The sequence below is a fragment of the Phascolarctos cinereus genome, unplaced genomic scaffold (assembly GCF_003287225.1).
Source record: "Phascolarctos cinereus isolate Bilbo 61053 unplaced genomic scaffold, phaCin_HiC Scaffold_726;HRSCAF=1367, whole genome shotgun sequence".
Taxonomy (NCBI): Eukaryota; Metazoa; Chordata; class Mammalia; order Diprotodontia; family Phascolarctidae; genus Phascolarctos; species Phascolarctos cinereus.
In genome coordinates this window covers 11,123,464-11,140,713 of record NW_027556098.1, presented here as the reverse complement: position 1 = coordinate 11,140,713, position 17,250 = coordinate 11,123,464, and the positions used below count along the sequence as shown (strand labels likewise).

Here is a 17,250-nt window from a genome sequence, read left to right as displayed (position 1 = left end):
TAGCCATATCAGCTACAATTCTTCTCTTCCATCCAGCTGCAATGAACCATTTACCATCCTCCAGACAGTTCCTGAGCTTTGCTGCTGACACGCCTAGCCTCATGCTATGCTCAAGATGCCCATTGCTATCTCTGTCTTTTGAATTCCTACCTATCTTTCAAAAAACCCATCTAAAATGCCAGGTCCTCCATGACATGATTACTGATAAGTACAATCATTAGTGGCATCCCCTCTGTGGACATCATACAGAAATATGTTTGCACTTTGTTACCTGAATTATTTTTATGTATCTATTTATAAGCCACATCCCATTCTGGATCAGGGAGTTCTTAATCTGGGGTCTATGAATTAAAATATTTTCTTAACTATATTTCAAAATGATGTTTTCCTTTTAATCCCATGTATCTTCTTTTATTAATTTAAAAATATTCTGAGAAAGGGCCCATAGGCTTCAACACCCTCTTAAGGGGTTCCGTGGCACAGAAATCTGAAGAATCCCTTTTCTAGACTATAAACTTGATAAGGGCAAAGACTATGTCATATCTACATTTTCTATTTCACCAGTACCTAGTAGAGTACTTTTAAAAATGTCTTCTGACTTGACCTGGATTCAATTGGAATATATATGTATATCATTTATATAGTATGTTACATAACTTAATATATTACATATATATTAAACACATGTTTATATCAATCTCTCCATTCATTATCCGTCTATCTCATATACAGCTTAAACCTGATTAACTTCAAAGTTGAATTTATTTTTGTTCTCTACAGTTTATATTAACACAGATTGTACAGGGTGTCCCTAATTTTTAGTGCAATGGAATGCCTTGTATAAACTCATAACATTAATATGTCAACTTTCTTTCTGGTCCTCGCGAATATTTCCAGTTACTGGCGCATTAGTGTCATCTGAAGTCTGTATGTGTTGACCTTGCCTTAAGGGGAGAATATAGAAATAGCAGAGAAACACGAAAGGGGCCCGATCTCTTGCCTGATGTGAGAACTCACTAAGCTGTGCTACATGCCATCAAATGACATTAATTAGAGGCGATTTGGCAAACCAGATAGAGACTGGAACTGATTTTCCTCATCTGTAAAGTGAACGAGTCGAACTCCATGGCACCTAAGGTACCTTCTAGCACTAAAATAATGACTTTAGGGTCTGTAATATCATTAGTAAAGGGAACTCTTCATGAAGAAATTCCCTCTACTACTGCATATCAGAATCTATTCTTCAACTTGTAGCCTTAGAGAATTTCTGAGGGTACTGAGTGTTTAAATGATTTTTCCAGGGTAACGCAACTAGTATGTGTTCAAGGTAGGACTTTGAACCACTTGGTCTGCTTGAATGGAAAGGCTGCTCTGTATATACCACTATACCAAGCTGCCTGTAATTAATGGCATCGTTGCTCAGTTATTTCAGTCATGTTCAACTCTCGATGACCCCATTTGGGGTTTTCTTGGCAAAGATACTAGAGTGGTTTGCCATTTCCTTCTCTAGCTCATTTTATAGAAGAGGAAACTGAGGCAAACAGGGTTAAGTGACTTGACCAGGGTCACACAGCTAGTGAGTATCTGAGGCCTGATTTGAACTCAGGGAGATAAGTCTTCCTGATTACAAAAGTACTCTATCCACTATGCCACCCCCAGTTGCCCCAACTAATGGCATTAGATTCCATCAAATAATAGTCCTAGATATTAAACTTTAAAATGATTTGTAGCCTCATTCTCAATCCAAGATAGTGAATTATTCCCTTTGGTGTTTCTCAGAGGCATTCTCTACGGCTTCCAAACACTTCCTTCAGAGCAGCGTCAACTACCCACACACTGCTGGTGTACATAGCAGCAAGCAGGATTCTTTTTTTAATGTAGTGATGAAGTACTAGAGGTTTCTTTGGAGATCAAATCTATGAAATCAGTCAGAAAGTTGCCTAGAGTTTTTTAGACAGGAAAAGGAAAAATAAGTACCATTAATACTGCATTTGCCTTTTCCACTTCTTGAGTTTCATTTGTAATTAGAGCCAAGGAGAGTAGGCCTCCTGATTAAATTAAGAAATGAGCCAGATTGGCAGTACTTACTAACAACATTAGCTTGTCCAGTAAAGATAGTATACTGAAGCTCATATGAAACCACACTAAATTCATCATCAGAGGTCCAGTGCACAGTGATGGTGTCGTACGAAGCAGTACAGAGCTCTTCTCTAATTGTTGGAGAGTTGGGAGCTGTTGGGAAATAAGAATGAGACATGATTAGTTAATTGATTCACCTGAGATCAGAATGCCAGCGCGGAATGGAGGTTTCACAATAAAGATCAGTCCTCCATAGACATCTGCCTTTACCAAATACCATGCAACTGAGCTCAAGAGATTTTCATCAACATCAAGCATAGGAATCTTTTCTTTCTTTTCTCTTTACAGGCTGCCTGGGGAAGGCCAGGCATACTCTTACTGAGCTAGGAGATCAGTTTACCATTCCATTAGGAAGAGGAAGACAAGCTGCTAGAATTTTCCTGGCATGTAAAGGGAAAAATCAGGAATAAAGTGCAGAAATACCACGATTATGCTTACATAAGATATATTGGAAAATGTTTGAGCAATATAGAAAAGTGGATTTCTCACTTTACTATGTATCAGGGCATCTTTTTTTGTGTGTGTTACGGACACCTTTAGAAATATGGTGCAAAAAAGGGGCAGCTAGGTGGCACAGTGGATAGAGCACTGGCCCTGGAGTCAGGAGGACCTGAGTTCAAATCCGGCCTCAGACACATAACACTTACTAGCTGTGTGACCCCAGGCAAGTCGCTTTACCCCATTGCCTAGTCAAAAAGAAAACAAAACAAAACAAGAAATATGGTGAAACCTGTGGGACCCTTCTCAGAATAATGTTTTCAAATGCAAAAATAAAGCACTTAGGATTACAAAGTAAAACAATTGTACTGAATATAATTATATAATATAATTATCAAAAATATATATTTTTAAAACCCAATCCATGGACCATGAGTTAAAAATCCCTGCTTTAGATATTTCCTTCTGAACTCACCTCACTTATCAGATGATGTTTCCAAAGGCAAAATGATAGCTTTAATCTATTTATATCCACTGAGTTCTTCTCCACTCCTCCCAACCCCCATCTCACCCAACAAGAAAAAAAGTGAAGTGGCATACAAAGTATGATGGGCAGTCTTGGGAGATGGCTATTCCTCACTGGAAGGATAACCATTTATTGGGTAATCATCACAGAAGCAAAAATTTAGAGCCAGAAGGGACCTTAGAGGACAATCAGTTTATTCCACTTTCTTCATTTTACAGTTGAAGAATCTGAGATCTTGATACGCTAAGTAATTTGCCCAATGTCACTCAGTGAAGGGCAAAGCAGGGTTATCTCACCATGACCAGAATGCCAGACTTGGAGTCAATAAGGCCTGAGTTTCAAATCCTCCTTCAGACATTTTGTAGTTGTGCAAGTAAACCTCTCAGCTTCAGTTACTTTCTCTTCAAAATGAGGATAACATCACCCACCTCACAAAGTCATTGTGAGGGTCACATGAGATAATGAATGTGGAAGATTCTGCAAGCCTTAAAGTGCCATGTAAATGGTAGCTGTAATTATCTTTCCTTGCAAACACATCTGTCTTTGAAGTTTCCCTGTTGCTACTCACTCAGACTTACAACTTCACTGGCCTTCTTAGCTCCTCATTCTTCACTCTCCCTACAAATCAGTCTGCTGCTTACCTTATCTTATCAAGTCTACCTTCACATCTTTTCCATATATCCTTTCACTTTATTCATTCAGTTACCCTAGTGCAGGCCCTTGTCACCTTTCACCTAGACTAATGCAACAGCCTTCTTGTTAGTCTCTGCCTTTCAAATCTCTCCCCAGTTCAATCCATCCTCCACTCCAGTGCAAGGTTATGTTCCTAAAGCAAAAATTTGACCATGACACCCCACTGCTCAGCAAGGTCAAGTGGCTCCATATTACTTCCAGGATAAAACATAAATTCTTCTGTTTTGTATTTAAAACTCTTCCTAACTTAGCTACTTTTAGTCTTCTTACATTATATTCTCTTCTACTCACTCTAGGATTCAGTGATACTGGACTACTTGCATTTCCTCAAACCCAAGACTTCATTTTTCATCTATTGTTGTTATTGATCCTTCATTCTTGAAGAGGACCAGTGACATCATGAGGGTGATATTTTGACTTACACCTGAATTGGATCTGAGCTAGGCAGAACTGCGCAAAACTGCCAACCTTGCTCTCTCCTCCAGAGCCATTAGGGTCCAGTGGCAAGACAAAGGTCAAGATGACTGGCGATGGTCCAGGATGCAGTAGGTGACCTTGGCCTTTCTAAATTAAGGTCCTTCCTAGGTCTCAGTTTGTCTGGGGCCATGCCCATTCAATAACTAAGGGCTAAGTGAGAATTGAGACAAAAGATGGCTCAATTTACCATCCCAAATGTCAGTCTGAAGAGGAAGACCCTCAGAGTTTCTGGCCATAACCAAAAACAATTGTTATTTACATTCATTCTAAGCCATCAATACCTAAACAACGAGCCACAGTGGCTTGGGTATTATTGGCTGTTCAATGAAAGCCTTTAAACTGGCTGTGTTCCATGTCTGGAATACTATATCTTAGCTCAGCTTCACAGATTCCTTGGCTTCTTTGAAAACTCTGCTCAAAACTTACTTTATGCAAGAGGCCTTTCCTAGTCCTCACCATACTAACACCTCTCCTTTCAGTTTATCTTCCATCTACTCTGTATCTTTCTTACATGTACACATTAGAATATGAGCTCCTCGAGGGCAGCAACTTTTTGTTTATTTTGTTTTGGGTTTTTTTTTTTTTTTTCCTTTTCTTTATATCTTTAGCACAGTGCCTTAGCTAATATTGAGTGCTTAATAAATGTTTCCTGGCTGACTGACTTCTTCAGGTATATATTTGGACTACGAGGTGTCTGAAGTTTCTTCCAACTCATACGCTGTGTAATTCCACGTGTAAGATAAAGGAGGCATTTGAAATTTATTTCTTCAAAACACTACAGTGGAGAAAATGCTTTAATTCCTACTGGTGATTCTTAAAGAAAGACTTTTCATCATAACTGATACTCATGGCTATTTTCATGGGCAAGAAAACAGAACGGATGAAAGACTTTTTTCATTAACAGTAGTGTTTTTGAAACTTGTCCATAAGTAATCAGTTATGGGTTTAAGTAAATATACGCACTTCGGAAGTGGAACAATAAATTCCAAAGGTTAGAACTTTTGTCTATAACATTTATCTGACCTAAGGCATTTCTTTGCTCTAGATTAGGGCTTGTTAATTTGGGGTTCATGAACTTGTTTTTAAAAATATTTGATAACTGTATTTTAATATAACTGCTTTCTTTTGTAATTTTTTGTATTTTATGTTATGCATTTAAAAATATTCCGAGAAAAGATCTACAGACTTTACCAGACTGGGCTTGATAAGTACTTAAAAAAAAAAAAGATGGCTATAGTTTTAGGAAAAGGCTAATGATACCTGATCACCTCCGAGTTTTGGGTAGAGTTCTAATGGAGGCCAAAATGCTTATGAGAACTTTATAATAAATAGGGCACAAGGAATGATACTGGAATCATAGTTACATGTTAAGTGCAAAACCCATAAAGTGTTCTCTAGAGTATGATTTTAAATTATCCATTAGGTGAAAGATACGAATCCAAAATTCACCACAATGAGATACTTTATATTTGACTATAAATCAAGGAGTCCACTGAAGAAGTGCATTCCATAGTAGAAGGTCCAGGTGCAACATGGAATTTATTTCCTTGGTCTCTGTAGGGATAGGGACAGAATGATATATACTGATTTCCTAACATTAATTCTATTCTCACTTTAAATCATTCATTGACTCATTCTTATACTAACAATTAAAGATATTTTCTCCATTTTACAAAAATATATATAGATGCACATATGTATTTATAGATGCATCAATATCTATATATATATAATAGAGTGCAAGGAAACGTTATCTGCAAAATAGAAAGTACTGTGTGACACATGGTAACAGCAACAACCAGGGAAAGAATGTCACCTTTCTGGTTTATTAACCTGATATGTCACTTTGAGGCAAGTCACAAGTTAAAATAATAGCTTTCCCCTTCAGAGAAAGGCACGCTTGCTGGCATTCGATGTTAGAATCTTTCTCTCATCATAGGATTTGGGAGAAAAGTACTTTGTAAATTGTCAAGCACTATGCACAAATTTAAGTTCTTATTCTCAAGTGATTGGAAACCATCTAATGGGTAAGGACTTTGTTGTTTTGAAGATTGTTAGATATTTCACATATAAGATGAGTATCATGAAACTAATTTCAGTGTATAATGACGTAGTACTAGAGAAACCATCTTTGCCTCTCTTGCACATGGAACAGTAGCAAACATTGCATAAACACTTCATTTCCGGCTCACACATGTCTGATAAACTATTTGGACTTGGCAGCTTTAGTCCAACATCGTGTGTTGCAAGGAAGGTCTATGTTATGTCTAGAAATAAACCAAATGTCCATCTGGAATTGACGGTTAACAAGGTGTAATTGATGGGGAAAGAGCTCTTTAATAGGTATCCAGATGTGCACATTAGTATGGGATAAACACCAATCATACTGAATGGAAACATGGCTTTGGGAACATTGATCTCAGACAGACACATCAAACACATGCCAAGCCAAGAGGATAATCTATGGTTACAGTGACCATATTTTCCAAACCCAAAATTGAAATACATGGTCTAGCAAAGAAAATTCTTTATGCTAAGCCTTGGTAATAGTACACTTTCCTTGAAATAGCACTCTGCCAGCACACTCTGTTGCTGTATACATGAGGTGGTTTGCGCAGCTACTGGGGAATAAACCAATTTGTTATTTTTCATATTTAATAGTTTTTATTATTTCAAAAATATGTTAGAGTTAAGCCCTCAGTATAGAAATTGTATTAAGTTGCTATAGGAAGGGAAAAAATACCCAACAACTCTGGTTTGAGCTGCAATTGGGAGTGATGCAGGCATCATGTTTAGGATTTCTGCTCTAGATGTTTCCAGAGTATCTCTTGCCTATCTATGCTTCCCCCTTCTTCTACTGGTGAAATTTGTTTTTTGTATTCCAGCGCAAGTCTTGACATTTGTCTCTACTGAATTTCATCTTATTGGATTCACCCCAATGATACAGATTGTCAAGGTCCTTTTGGATTTCCATTGTCACCCAGAAGAGTAACTAGCCCACACAGCTTTGTGTCATCTACAAATTTGCAAAACATATCATATCTGCCTTAATCCAAGTTACTAAAAACATTAAGCAGCATAGGGCCGAGCAAAGCACCTTGGGGTACTACCGGTGGACATTTTTTGTCTTGTTGACATTGAATCATTAAATAACCACTCTTTGAGCCCAGCTATCCAACTAGTTCTGAAACCATCTAATTGTATTATCATTTTATCCATAACTCTTGATCTCTGTAAGAATAATAATAAAATAAAATTTAGTAAAAGTTCTGCTAAAATCAAGGCAAACTATACCCACAGCATTTCCTTCATCTACCTGTTTGGCAATCCTATCAAAAAAAGGAGATGAAGTTAGCCTGGCATGACCTGTTCTCCTTAGAGTTATTTTTGACTCTTCCTTATCCTTCATTTCCCACATCCATTTCATTGCCAAGCCCTGTTAACAGAACAGGCACAATATCTTTTGTATTTGTTTCCTCTTTGCTATTTCACTCCGACTACCACTATTCTATTTCAAGGTGTGATTAACTTAAACCTGGATTATTTTAAAATAATCCACCTTTTCTCATTTTTTCCATGCTTTTCCAATCCATCCTTTTCACAACTGATTTCTTAAAATACAGGCCAGATCATGTCTCTTCTTTACTTAAAAACATTCAATGCCTCCCTCTTGTACACAAGATAAAATAGACATTCTTAAGGCTGATGGTAATGGCTCCCTACAATCTAGCTCCAACTTGCCTTTCCAACCTCAACTGAGCTGAAGTAAGCAAGACCAAATTTAATAGAGATGAACATGAAGCCTTACACTTCCATCAAAAAATAAAATAAAATAAAATAAAAGGAGGTACATTTAGCCTGGAGAAGAAACGACCTAATGGAATACGATGTTATTCTTCAAATACTGGAAGGGCTGAAATATGTATGAGATGTGAACCTCATTCTGTTTGACTCTAGAAGCATATTTTTGGCTCAACATAAGGAAAGAACTTCCTAAAAATTAAAGCTGATAAAAAGAAAAAAGGATGAGCTTCTTTTAGGGGTAGTTGAATTGACTGTTTACTAGAGATTTTCAAATGGAGGCTGGATGGTCACTTATTGAACATATTGTAGATAGGAATCATGATTTGAGCAGAGGTCCATCCGACTGATCTCTGAGGCCCTGGTCAATATTTATGACTTATGATTCTATTTTACCATTTCTCTTCTTCTAATCAAATCCATGAAAAAGAACTCCCAACCCCTTGTAGCTCCCTTCCCCACCTTTGTAGATTTGGGGGGGGGCAGGGCAGGAATGGTTTCCCCAGAAGACTTAAATGTTCTACATTTACTTCATTCCCTGCTGATTGCCATACTTTCTTTCCTTCAAGGCCTACAACAGTTACTATTTTCTCTCTGAAAGCTGAAAATGATCTCTCCTTTCTTGAATTTTTGTAGTTATCTGACCTATGGACTTATCACATTCTCCATCATGTGAAAGTTTAGTAATCCATATTCTCCTACTTGACTGTAAGCTTCTTGAGTGTAAGGGTTATACAATTTTTCATCTTTATTTAGTTAAGGCCTAGCAGTTTCTTGCACACTGTAGGTACCTAATAAATGTGCATTGACTTGAAACACAAGTAGCATGGCATAGTGGAAACAGTAATAGCTTTGAAATCAGGGCACCTGGGTTGAAATCCTACCTCTCACTGCATGACCTTAGACAAGTCACTTGTTAAATAAAGGTGTTCAACTGAGGTGCTTTCCAACTCTAAAGCTAGTATACTGTGAAGTGGAGCAAATGCTTATCCATAACCCCTGTGAACCTCCTCATAGGAGAAAAGTGGATCTTTTCTAAAAGGAATTTGCTAGCAAAATAACAGACTGCAAATTCTACTGGTCAGTGTCCTTACTTACAGTGTTTAGAAGTAGAGAAGAAGCATTTAAGTGACCAAAAAAAAGTTTGGCATGAAAAGAAGCAAACAAGCATTTGTTAAGGGCTTACTATGTGCCAGCGCTGAGCTTGTTAAACCCTCACAACAACCAACCCCTGAAGGCAGGTGTATTAATATCCCCATTTTACAGTTGAAAAAACTGGAGCAGATAGAACTTAAGGTATTTTGTCCAGGGTCATAGCTAGCTAGTAAGTATCTGAGGCCATATTTGAACTCAGGTCTTCCTGACTCCAGGTCACCTACCTGCCTCACACAATCTCAATGAATCTAAATATGATTCCTACTAAATTTACTAAAAGTCTTCACACGAAGCTTTGAAGCAAGATGAAATTTCTGATCATCAGAATCATATTTCCATTTGATTAAATGTTGCTTACATCAACACTTTATAAAGGTGATTTGACTAACATATCAAGATATTTTTATTTCCTCATTGCTTTTGGCTGGGGATAGTAGCAGTGTGTATATGAGATGAGAACTCCCTCTATTTAATATTGTGTCTTCTCCACCCGCCCCGCCCCCCCCCAGCCCTAAGTTAGACCTGCTTCCTTGGGGTTAAAACATACGTGCACATCATAGCCGGAGGAAGTTTGAACTTTCTTTGTAATTCAAAGGTCTACTAGATTATTTGGGAGGAAAAAAATCAAAGCGTAGAGATGCAAGTATGTGTAAAGAGTGAATTAAAAAAATACAATACCTGTAAGGTAATCCAGACATTCTAGTAATTTCTTCTCTCTGGAAAAATCTAATGCGAAGGTATCAAAAGTGTCATTGAGGTTAATTTCAGGAATTAGAACCTGGGAAGATGCAGTTGCCATGGAGACCCTATGATAAAAGGAAAAGTTTTCAGAAACTTAGATACCTTTCACATTCACCCCTTAGAATACTCTCTGTCTCTCTCACACACACACACACACACATATGTACACACATGTATTAACATATTTAGTCCCTCAGAATGGTACGTACTGCTTTTACCCCTTAACTTGAAACAAAAGAATTCAAGCATTAAATTCCTCTCCCCCCTTTTCCTTCTTTGAGAGAAAGGAATGGAATTCCACCCCCCCCTTTTCCTAATAGCAAAGTTCCCTTTGGAAGCTAAAGAATATTCATATTTTATGCTGCTCTGCATTTAACAGCTTGGCACTGTCAAATGCAGCCTCAGTAAGAAGCTTATTGCTCCAGGCATTCTTTCACACATCTGTCTGAAAAACTGTTGGATTCAGTCTCCAGAAGTTTTCTACTTCAAAAGAAATTTATCAAAATGTAAAATCCATAAAGGACAAAAATAAGGATTTAAAAAAAGCTCCCAGATATTGTTTTATTTTAGCCAATCACTAGCCTGGCTATAAAAAGTGAACACTTTCTGAATATTTTTAGAAAGGTAATTATTATTCAGTTCTCTCCTTTCAGCATGGGATTCTTTTTCATTCACTCACTGCATAAACCACGGGATATATGCATGAGCTTTCTCATAAATTCTCCTTATAGATGCACATTTTTTCGTATGCTTTGAGGCTCCACTGAAAAGACTACAATACAAACTATTTCTATAAATCAGCCTATTTGGGTTTTCTCCAGAGATGTGCTGTGATCAATCAATCATTACTAGTATCGTTGTACCAGCTACAGTGCTAAGTACCAGTGATCCAGAGACAAAAATGAGATGGTCCCTGCTTTCCAGGAGATATTCTAGTTCATTTGAATGAATACACTGGAATGTTTTATTAATACACAACACTGGCAGCATCAAATATATTTGTGATTTCCTTGAGAAAAGGACCATGACACACTGGACATTCTGCACTTCTCAAACTATGTTGTCCTTGTCACCTTTTACCCTTCAACAATTCAAGATATGAGTTTCAATAATTAAACGATAATTTATTATGCATATGTTGGGAATGTCAGCCCTGGAAAAGAACTCAGATTGCTTAGTTCAAAGCCGTGATTTTACAGATGAGGAAACTGAGTGAGGCAAATGGGTTAAGTGACTTGCCAAAGGTTCACACAGGTAGTTAGAGAAGCAGAGCAGGAAGGAACTGAGGCAAATAGGGTTAAGTGACTTGCCCAAGGTCACACAGCTAGTGAGTGTCTGAGGCTGGATTTGAACTCGGGAACAAAGAGGCTGACTCCAGACTTGGTATTCTATCCCCTGTGCCACCTACATGCCCTTAGTAAATGGTAGAGCAAGGCTTTGAATCCTAGACCAGTGCTCCTTCTACTATACCTTCTTGCTACTTTTGTACTAGATAAGCTGATATTCTACGCTTTTATTCCCAATAGGCGGTCACATTTTATTATATACATATCAGGACATTCAGATTCAACAAATGTCTGCTGCCTGACCTCTAGCTGCAAAAACAAAGTGGAAAATTCAAAGACTTCATGCAGATCTGTAGCATGGATCAATATAGAAATGTTATTGGACCCTTTGAACTATTTAAAGAGATTTTAAAAGGAAAAAACCGCTGGTTCTATTATATTAATTATGTATAACAGGGAGCATTTGGCTGGGATAATGTGAAATTCACAGCATAACCTCCAACCCACCACTTCTGTCTATCAAGGCACACAAGGATATGGCATACAGCAAGTATTTCCCCTCCCAACCACTTCTGAAAACAGATCAACTTACTCAAGACTTGTTTGTCCCAGTTGCTCTTAACTCATTTTTTCTGTGTCTCTTTGTCTCTGTCTTTGGAATAGCCATGAAATAGCCATAAAAATGAGTAAACTCAGTTCTATGAATCTTCCTATCAGAAAAATTCTTGCTTTCTGATAAGAGATTTGTGGCAACCTTGAGGGGAGTGGACCATAAAAAGGAAAGAGTTCCTAAGGTTTACAATAGAAAACTCATCCAAACAGTACCTGAGTTTTACTCCTGCTTTTAACACCTACTCATTGTACCTCAAATGTAGGAAAGATGCCTATCTCTGGCTAGGATTTCAAACCCTCTTTTGGAGTGACAAGCTAAGGAAATGCTGCCAAAGTCAACATTTCTGGGTCTATTTTTATTTCCTAAATCCTCATTGCTTATTCCTTTCCCTTTCAGATAACTTGTCAAAATCCATCAAACCTTTTACTAGTATCTAGCTTTCAAAATTTTATTCTTTGTTATTTTTCCTTTAGATCAAGTATTTCCTAATATCTTGGGGCATCTAAAGACATTATTTTTTTCCTCCGTATTTAACAGTGTATACTAGGAAATGGCATTGCAGCAAATTGATCCCTGGAATAGTAATGATAGATGTGCTTTCCAGGCAGTTAAATCTTTCTACTTCTATCTAAAATAATAGTATCTTGAGAAGGACATGAGTGATTATCTGGTTATTTACAGGAGTTCTTAATGTGGAGTTTGTCAGCTTGTTTTAAAAAATATTTTGGCAAATATATTTCAATATAATTGATTTCATTTGTAATTTTACATATTTATTTTGAGCACTTGAAAACATTCTGAGAGGGGATCAATGGTTTCACCAGATTGCCAAAGGGGTCCATGATACAAAAATATTAAGAATGCCAGTGGTAGTTCAATCCCAGAATTTCTCAAATTATGCTCTACAACACTGGTAACAAACTCAAGTAGAAACAGATCTCTAAGAGCTACAATGTTGAATTAGAAAACCACAAATTACCATTATCCATGTTGTATTACAGTTTAAAAATTTTTGTTAAATGTTTTCCAATTACATTTTAATCTGGTTAAGAGTTCTGGCAGCTTTGAGTCTGATATTTCTATTTTACAGAACCCTGGGGAGAAAGAAGAAAAGGAAAGAAAAGGAAAGAAAAGAAAAGGAAAGAAAAGAAAAGAAAAGAAAAGAAAAGAAAAGAAAGAAAGGAGTGTAACAGTGAATAAGTACAAAAACCAAAGCCATCTACTTTGCTCTTAGTGTCTGCTACACACCCTGTATATTTTAAGCTTAAATGGAGAACATTGGAGAATGGTTGAAAATTATATAACAAAAGTGACATCTTACTGGTCTAGAATCAATCACCTAATGTGCCCAGTAATAATATATAGCATATAATTTGCAGATTCATTTGGCTTGGCAGAGAAGATGTGAAAGAATAATTTTCTTTTTATATTCTTAATTTTATGTTTTTACTATAAATACATTTTGTACTAATTCTCAATTTGGCTAACTCAGCAAAATAAAAACATGAAGAGACAAGAATGCAGAAGTATTAACAATCGAATCTGAAAATGAAAAAAAAATCCACAAACCAAACTTGAGTACTGAATCCCAAATACAAGAGAACTATAACTTTGACAATAGCTATGCACGATTTCAAATGAAACTGTGATGAGCTGTCATAATAACCCCAACTATTGGGTTAATGGAGGGGGGCGGGAATGAAAATTATCATGAGGCATCTTACAAGATTATGAATCATTTATTATAAAATACTTATTGAAAGCAAACAATTGCATCCTCCTCATTAAATCATTTGTAATAGGGTTATTCTCAGGAATATCACTGATCTGAAAATACAAGATTTTTAAAAATTGCTTAATGTTACGTAGTCTGTATTTCAGTGCTTACAGTGGTGGTGAAGTTACTGCGCAGTGGGATACCCACTCCATGGAGGGGAAGCTATCCATGTGGGGAATCAGGACTCAAATTCTGCCCATCTGTAACATTTACCCATTTGACCTGATTTTGTCTTTTGGAGCCGCACAGGCTCAATCTACATTTTTTTTCCCACATGACAATCACTCAATTATTTGAAAATAGTTATTTGGCTTCCCTAGGCTTTTTCTTTTCCAAACTAAATATAATCAATTTTTTCAACCAATCATCATACAATTTGGTTTTGAGTCTCCCCTGGACACATTCTGGCTTGTCAATGTGTCTATTAAAATGTGCTCAGAAGTGGTTAAAATATTCCAGAACAGATAATAGGGTAGCCTGATTTCCTTGTTCTGGATACCATGGGTTTATTATTTAGAATAAGCCATTTTGGGAATTACTCATCATGTGTTCGTAGTCACTAAAATTTTGAAATGGCCTAGCTTCAGATCAATGTAATTTGATAAACACTCCTTGAGGGTATGACCTATGTTACATTTATCTCTGTATCTCTTCCTGTACCATGCAGGGTGCACTGTGATTTTTTTTAGGTGTCTAAAATGTCATTTTTCAGCTTAGATCCCTATCCCCTAGTATGGAGCCTAGCATAGAGTAAGCACTTAATAATATTTGATGAATTGAATTCATTGAAAAACTATATATATATATATATATATATATACACACACACACACACACACACACAAGTACATACACATACATTCACATGTGTGTGCATACATACATACATATATATATATATATATATATATATCACACATACATAAGTGTACATGGAGAGAGAGAAAGACAGAGAGAGAGAGAGAGAGAGAAGTTCACAGTGCCAAAAACACTTTTTGGGGTGTTCACCAGTATGTAATGCCTGCAGTATGAAACCTTTTTCTTGGGCTGCCAAGTATGTGCCAAGTGATGAAGAGAAAGCTCTTAAGTGCCCATATGGAGAAACCCAAGACAGAGATTAAATGAGAGGAGAGAGACAGAAAGATAAGGCAGAAAGGAGGAGGGCCCAAGAGACACATGGAGACGTAGAGAAAGGGAGACAGAAAGAAGCCCAGGAACCAAAAGAAATGCTGAAATACAGAATCAGATAAAGAGCTTGGGATAAAATTAAGAGACACAGAAAAACATAGTAATAGAGAGAGAGAAAAAGAGCTTTAGAAAAAGAGACAAAGACTCCTTATCAGCTTTTTATAAGCTTAATATTCTGGGGGCAAAAAAAGCCTCCAGTACACATACATCTGTGAAGTATGCCTGTCTAGTAGCAGAATGAAATTTCTGTGTCCATATTTGGGGAAAAAATGGACACATGGAGGACTGGCCTAGGTCTATACATGCAGGTTATGCTTTCACTGTCCTGCAGATGTACATTTTTCTATTTGTATTACACCCCATCCCCCAAACCCTAACTAGCATTGAGACCTGTCTTGCAGGACAGCTGAATTCCTTTCTTTTAGGCAAAGTAAGTTGTACATAGAATACTAAATCTTTCCTTTTCTTTTTTTTTTTGGGGGGGGTAATGGTGGTGAGACAGCTTGCTAAAAAATGAAGGCCATAATATTCACTTCATAGGGGTGTTTTGCAATTTATAGCTGGAAAAGTACTCAGAGATCTCAGTTTGAAATGCATGACGTAAGTGTAAACTAGTCCTATTTGAGTTTACTGTGTAGGACCCTTATTGGAGTACTGTTTCCAGTTTTGAACTTTAAGATGGATATAGTAAAATTGGAGAAAGTCCAGAGGAGAGCAATGAAAATGATTAAATGTTTGGGAAAATAGGACCCCTGAGGAAAAGAATTGGGCTTATTTAAACTGGAGAAGAGCAAGCCGCAAAATATGAAGTGGAGGAGAACCAGCTATTGTCCATATTCTCTGGAAATAGATCAAGAACAAACGTGCTTAATTAAGAGCAGGAGGGATTTGGGTTAGATATAAAGAAGAACTTTTTTTTTCTTTTGTCAATGAAGAATCTCTTACAGATCTGTCTCTTGAGATAGCTGTGAAAAATTCAACGATCTTACGATCCTGCTTTTAAAAATTCCAAGTTGGCAAGTTAGACAAATAGTTTTCTGGAATTAGGTGAACTCGGTCAGGCTTCCCAATTGTCTGATTTGATGATGTCTTTGGGGGGAAAAAAGAAAAGCCATGTCTCAGGGATCCTGTGAGACTAAATTGAAGGCTCATACCAGCGTTGATAGTGAGGTCACTGACATGCTACAAGACTTTCAGGCACCTGATAGAGGGAGGGTGTTTATTTTAAAAAGAAATGGTTAGTTATGGAGCTTTGTGCTTCATTCAGGGCCAGCTCTAATCTAAACCTCTGCAATCAATAATAAAAACAAATTGCATTCAACAGAGAAAGCAACAGCTGTGTGTGTGCGTGTGTGTGTGTGTGTGTGTGTGTGTGTGTGTGTGTGTATATATATATATATATTATATGTATATATATATATGTATATATATATATATATATATATATATATATATATGTATATGAAAGCCAGGCACCAAATGGAAAACAAAATTCTTCTCCCTCCCTCTTATTTTTTGGTGTTTGAATCTTTTTTTTTTGTGAATAAGACAGGCTCTGAAGTTCAAAATAAATAATGTTTTTGTCCATCACAAGATTTTTCTAACATGGTCTTATTATATTTCTACCTGGGTGACTCTAGTACCAAAAGCTGAGCATCTCATGACTCTTACTCAAAGGCCTTTGACATTTCAAAGCAAAACATTGACAGCATTGAACAAAGCAATTCCAAACCTCTCCTCCCCAGTACCCAGCACATGAATCTTAACAAAAGGTAAGGAAAGGGCATCAAAAACCCACTGACTGCCCCGACAGAGAATTGCTACATGTATGCACGGCCAGAGAGTTTCCCAGGTGCCTGGCCATCTATTTACCTTTCAGTGATATTTTTAGCTGTCTGTAAGAATCGGGCATGATCATTCTCCTTCAGGGACTGTTCGGCTTGGGAGATGAGTGATGTAGAGCGTTCAATGCATTGTTTGCAGTTTGCAATCTGCTGGGCCAATTTTCGAAGTCTCACCACCTTGAACGGAGAAAGGGAGGGAGAGAGAATTAAAATCACAACTGCATGCTACGCCTGGCTACACTCCCCTTTTATTTTCCTGGATAAAGTTCTGCTAATCTGTCGAGTAAGGAAACTCTTAATTTTGAATCACTTCCCTGATATTAAAAAAAGATGTGGCCCATTTGCAAATAAGGAAGGTGCCAGACTGCTTCAGCTTTCCATCAAGTCACTTGGTAACCGCTGGACACTCACTTGTAAGTTGTCTCTACCTATATTTTTTCAGCTGAACCACGAAGATAACACATCTTTGGTAGCTGTGATTTTAAGGTTAAAGGGGAAAAAACATTCAAAAAGCTCTTTGAGATCCTGAAGTGAAAGTTGCTAGAAAAGCATTAAGTGTTATTATTTCCTCT

General features: G+C 37.1%; 1 protein-coding gene across 4 annotated transcripts in view; it reads right to left on the bottom strand.

Moving 5' to 3' along the window:
• Window positions 1-17,250, bottom strand: part of MID1 (midline 1) — a 436,773-nt gene that overhangs the window by 31,555 nt on the left and 387,968 nt on the right. For all 4 annotated transcript variants that reach the window (XM_021006246.2, XM_021006248.2, XM_021006245.2 and 1 more), the window contains exons 5-7: window positions 16,707-16,855; window positions 9,908-10,035; window positions 2,089-2,232 (exon numbers count right to left, since the gene is read on the bottom strand). In XM_021006246.2, the coding sequence (XP_020861905.1) occupies window positions 2,089-2,232; window positions 9,908-10,035; window positions 16,707-16,855 (421 nt within the window). The remainder of the gene's footprint in view (window positions 1-2,088; window positions 2,233-9,907; window positions 10,036-16,706; window positions 16,856-17,250) is intronic.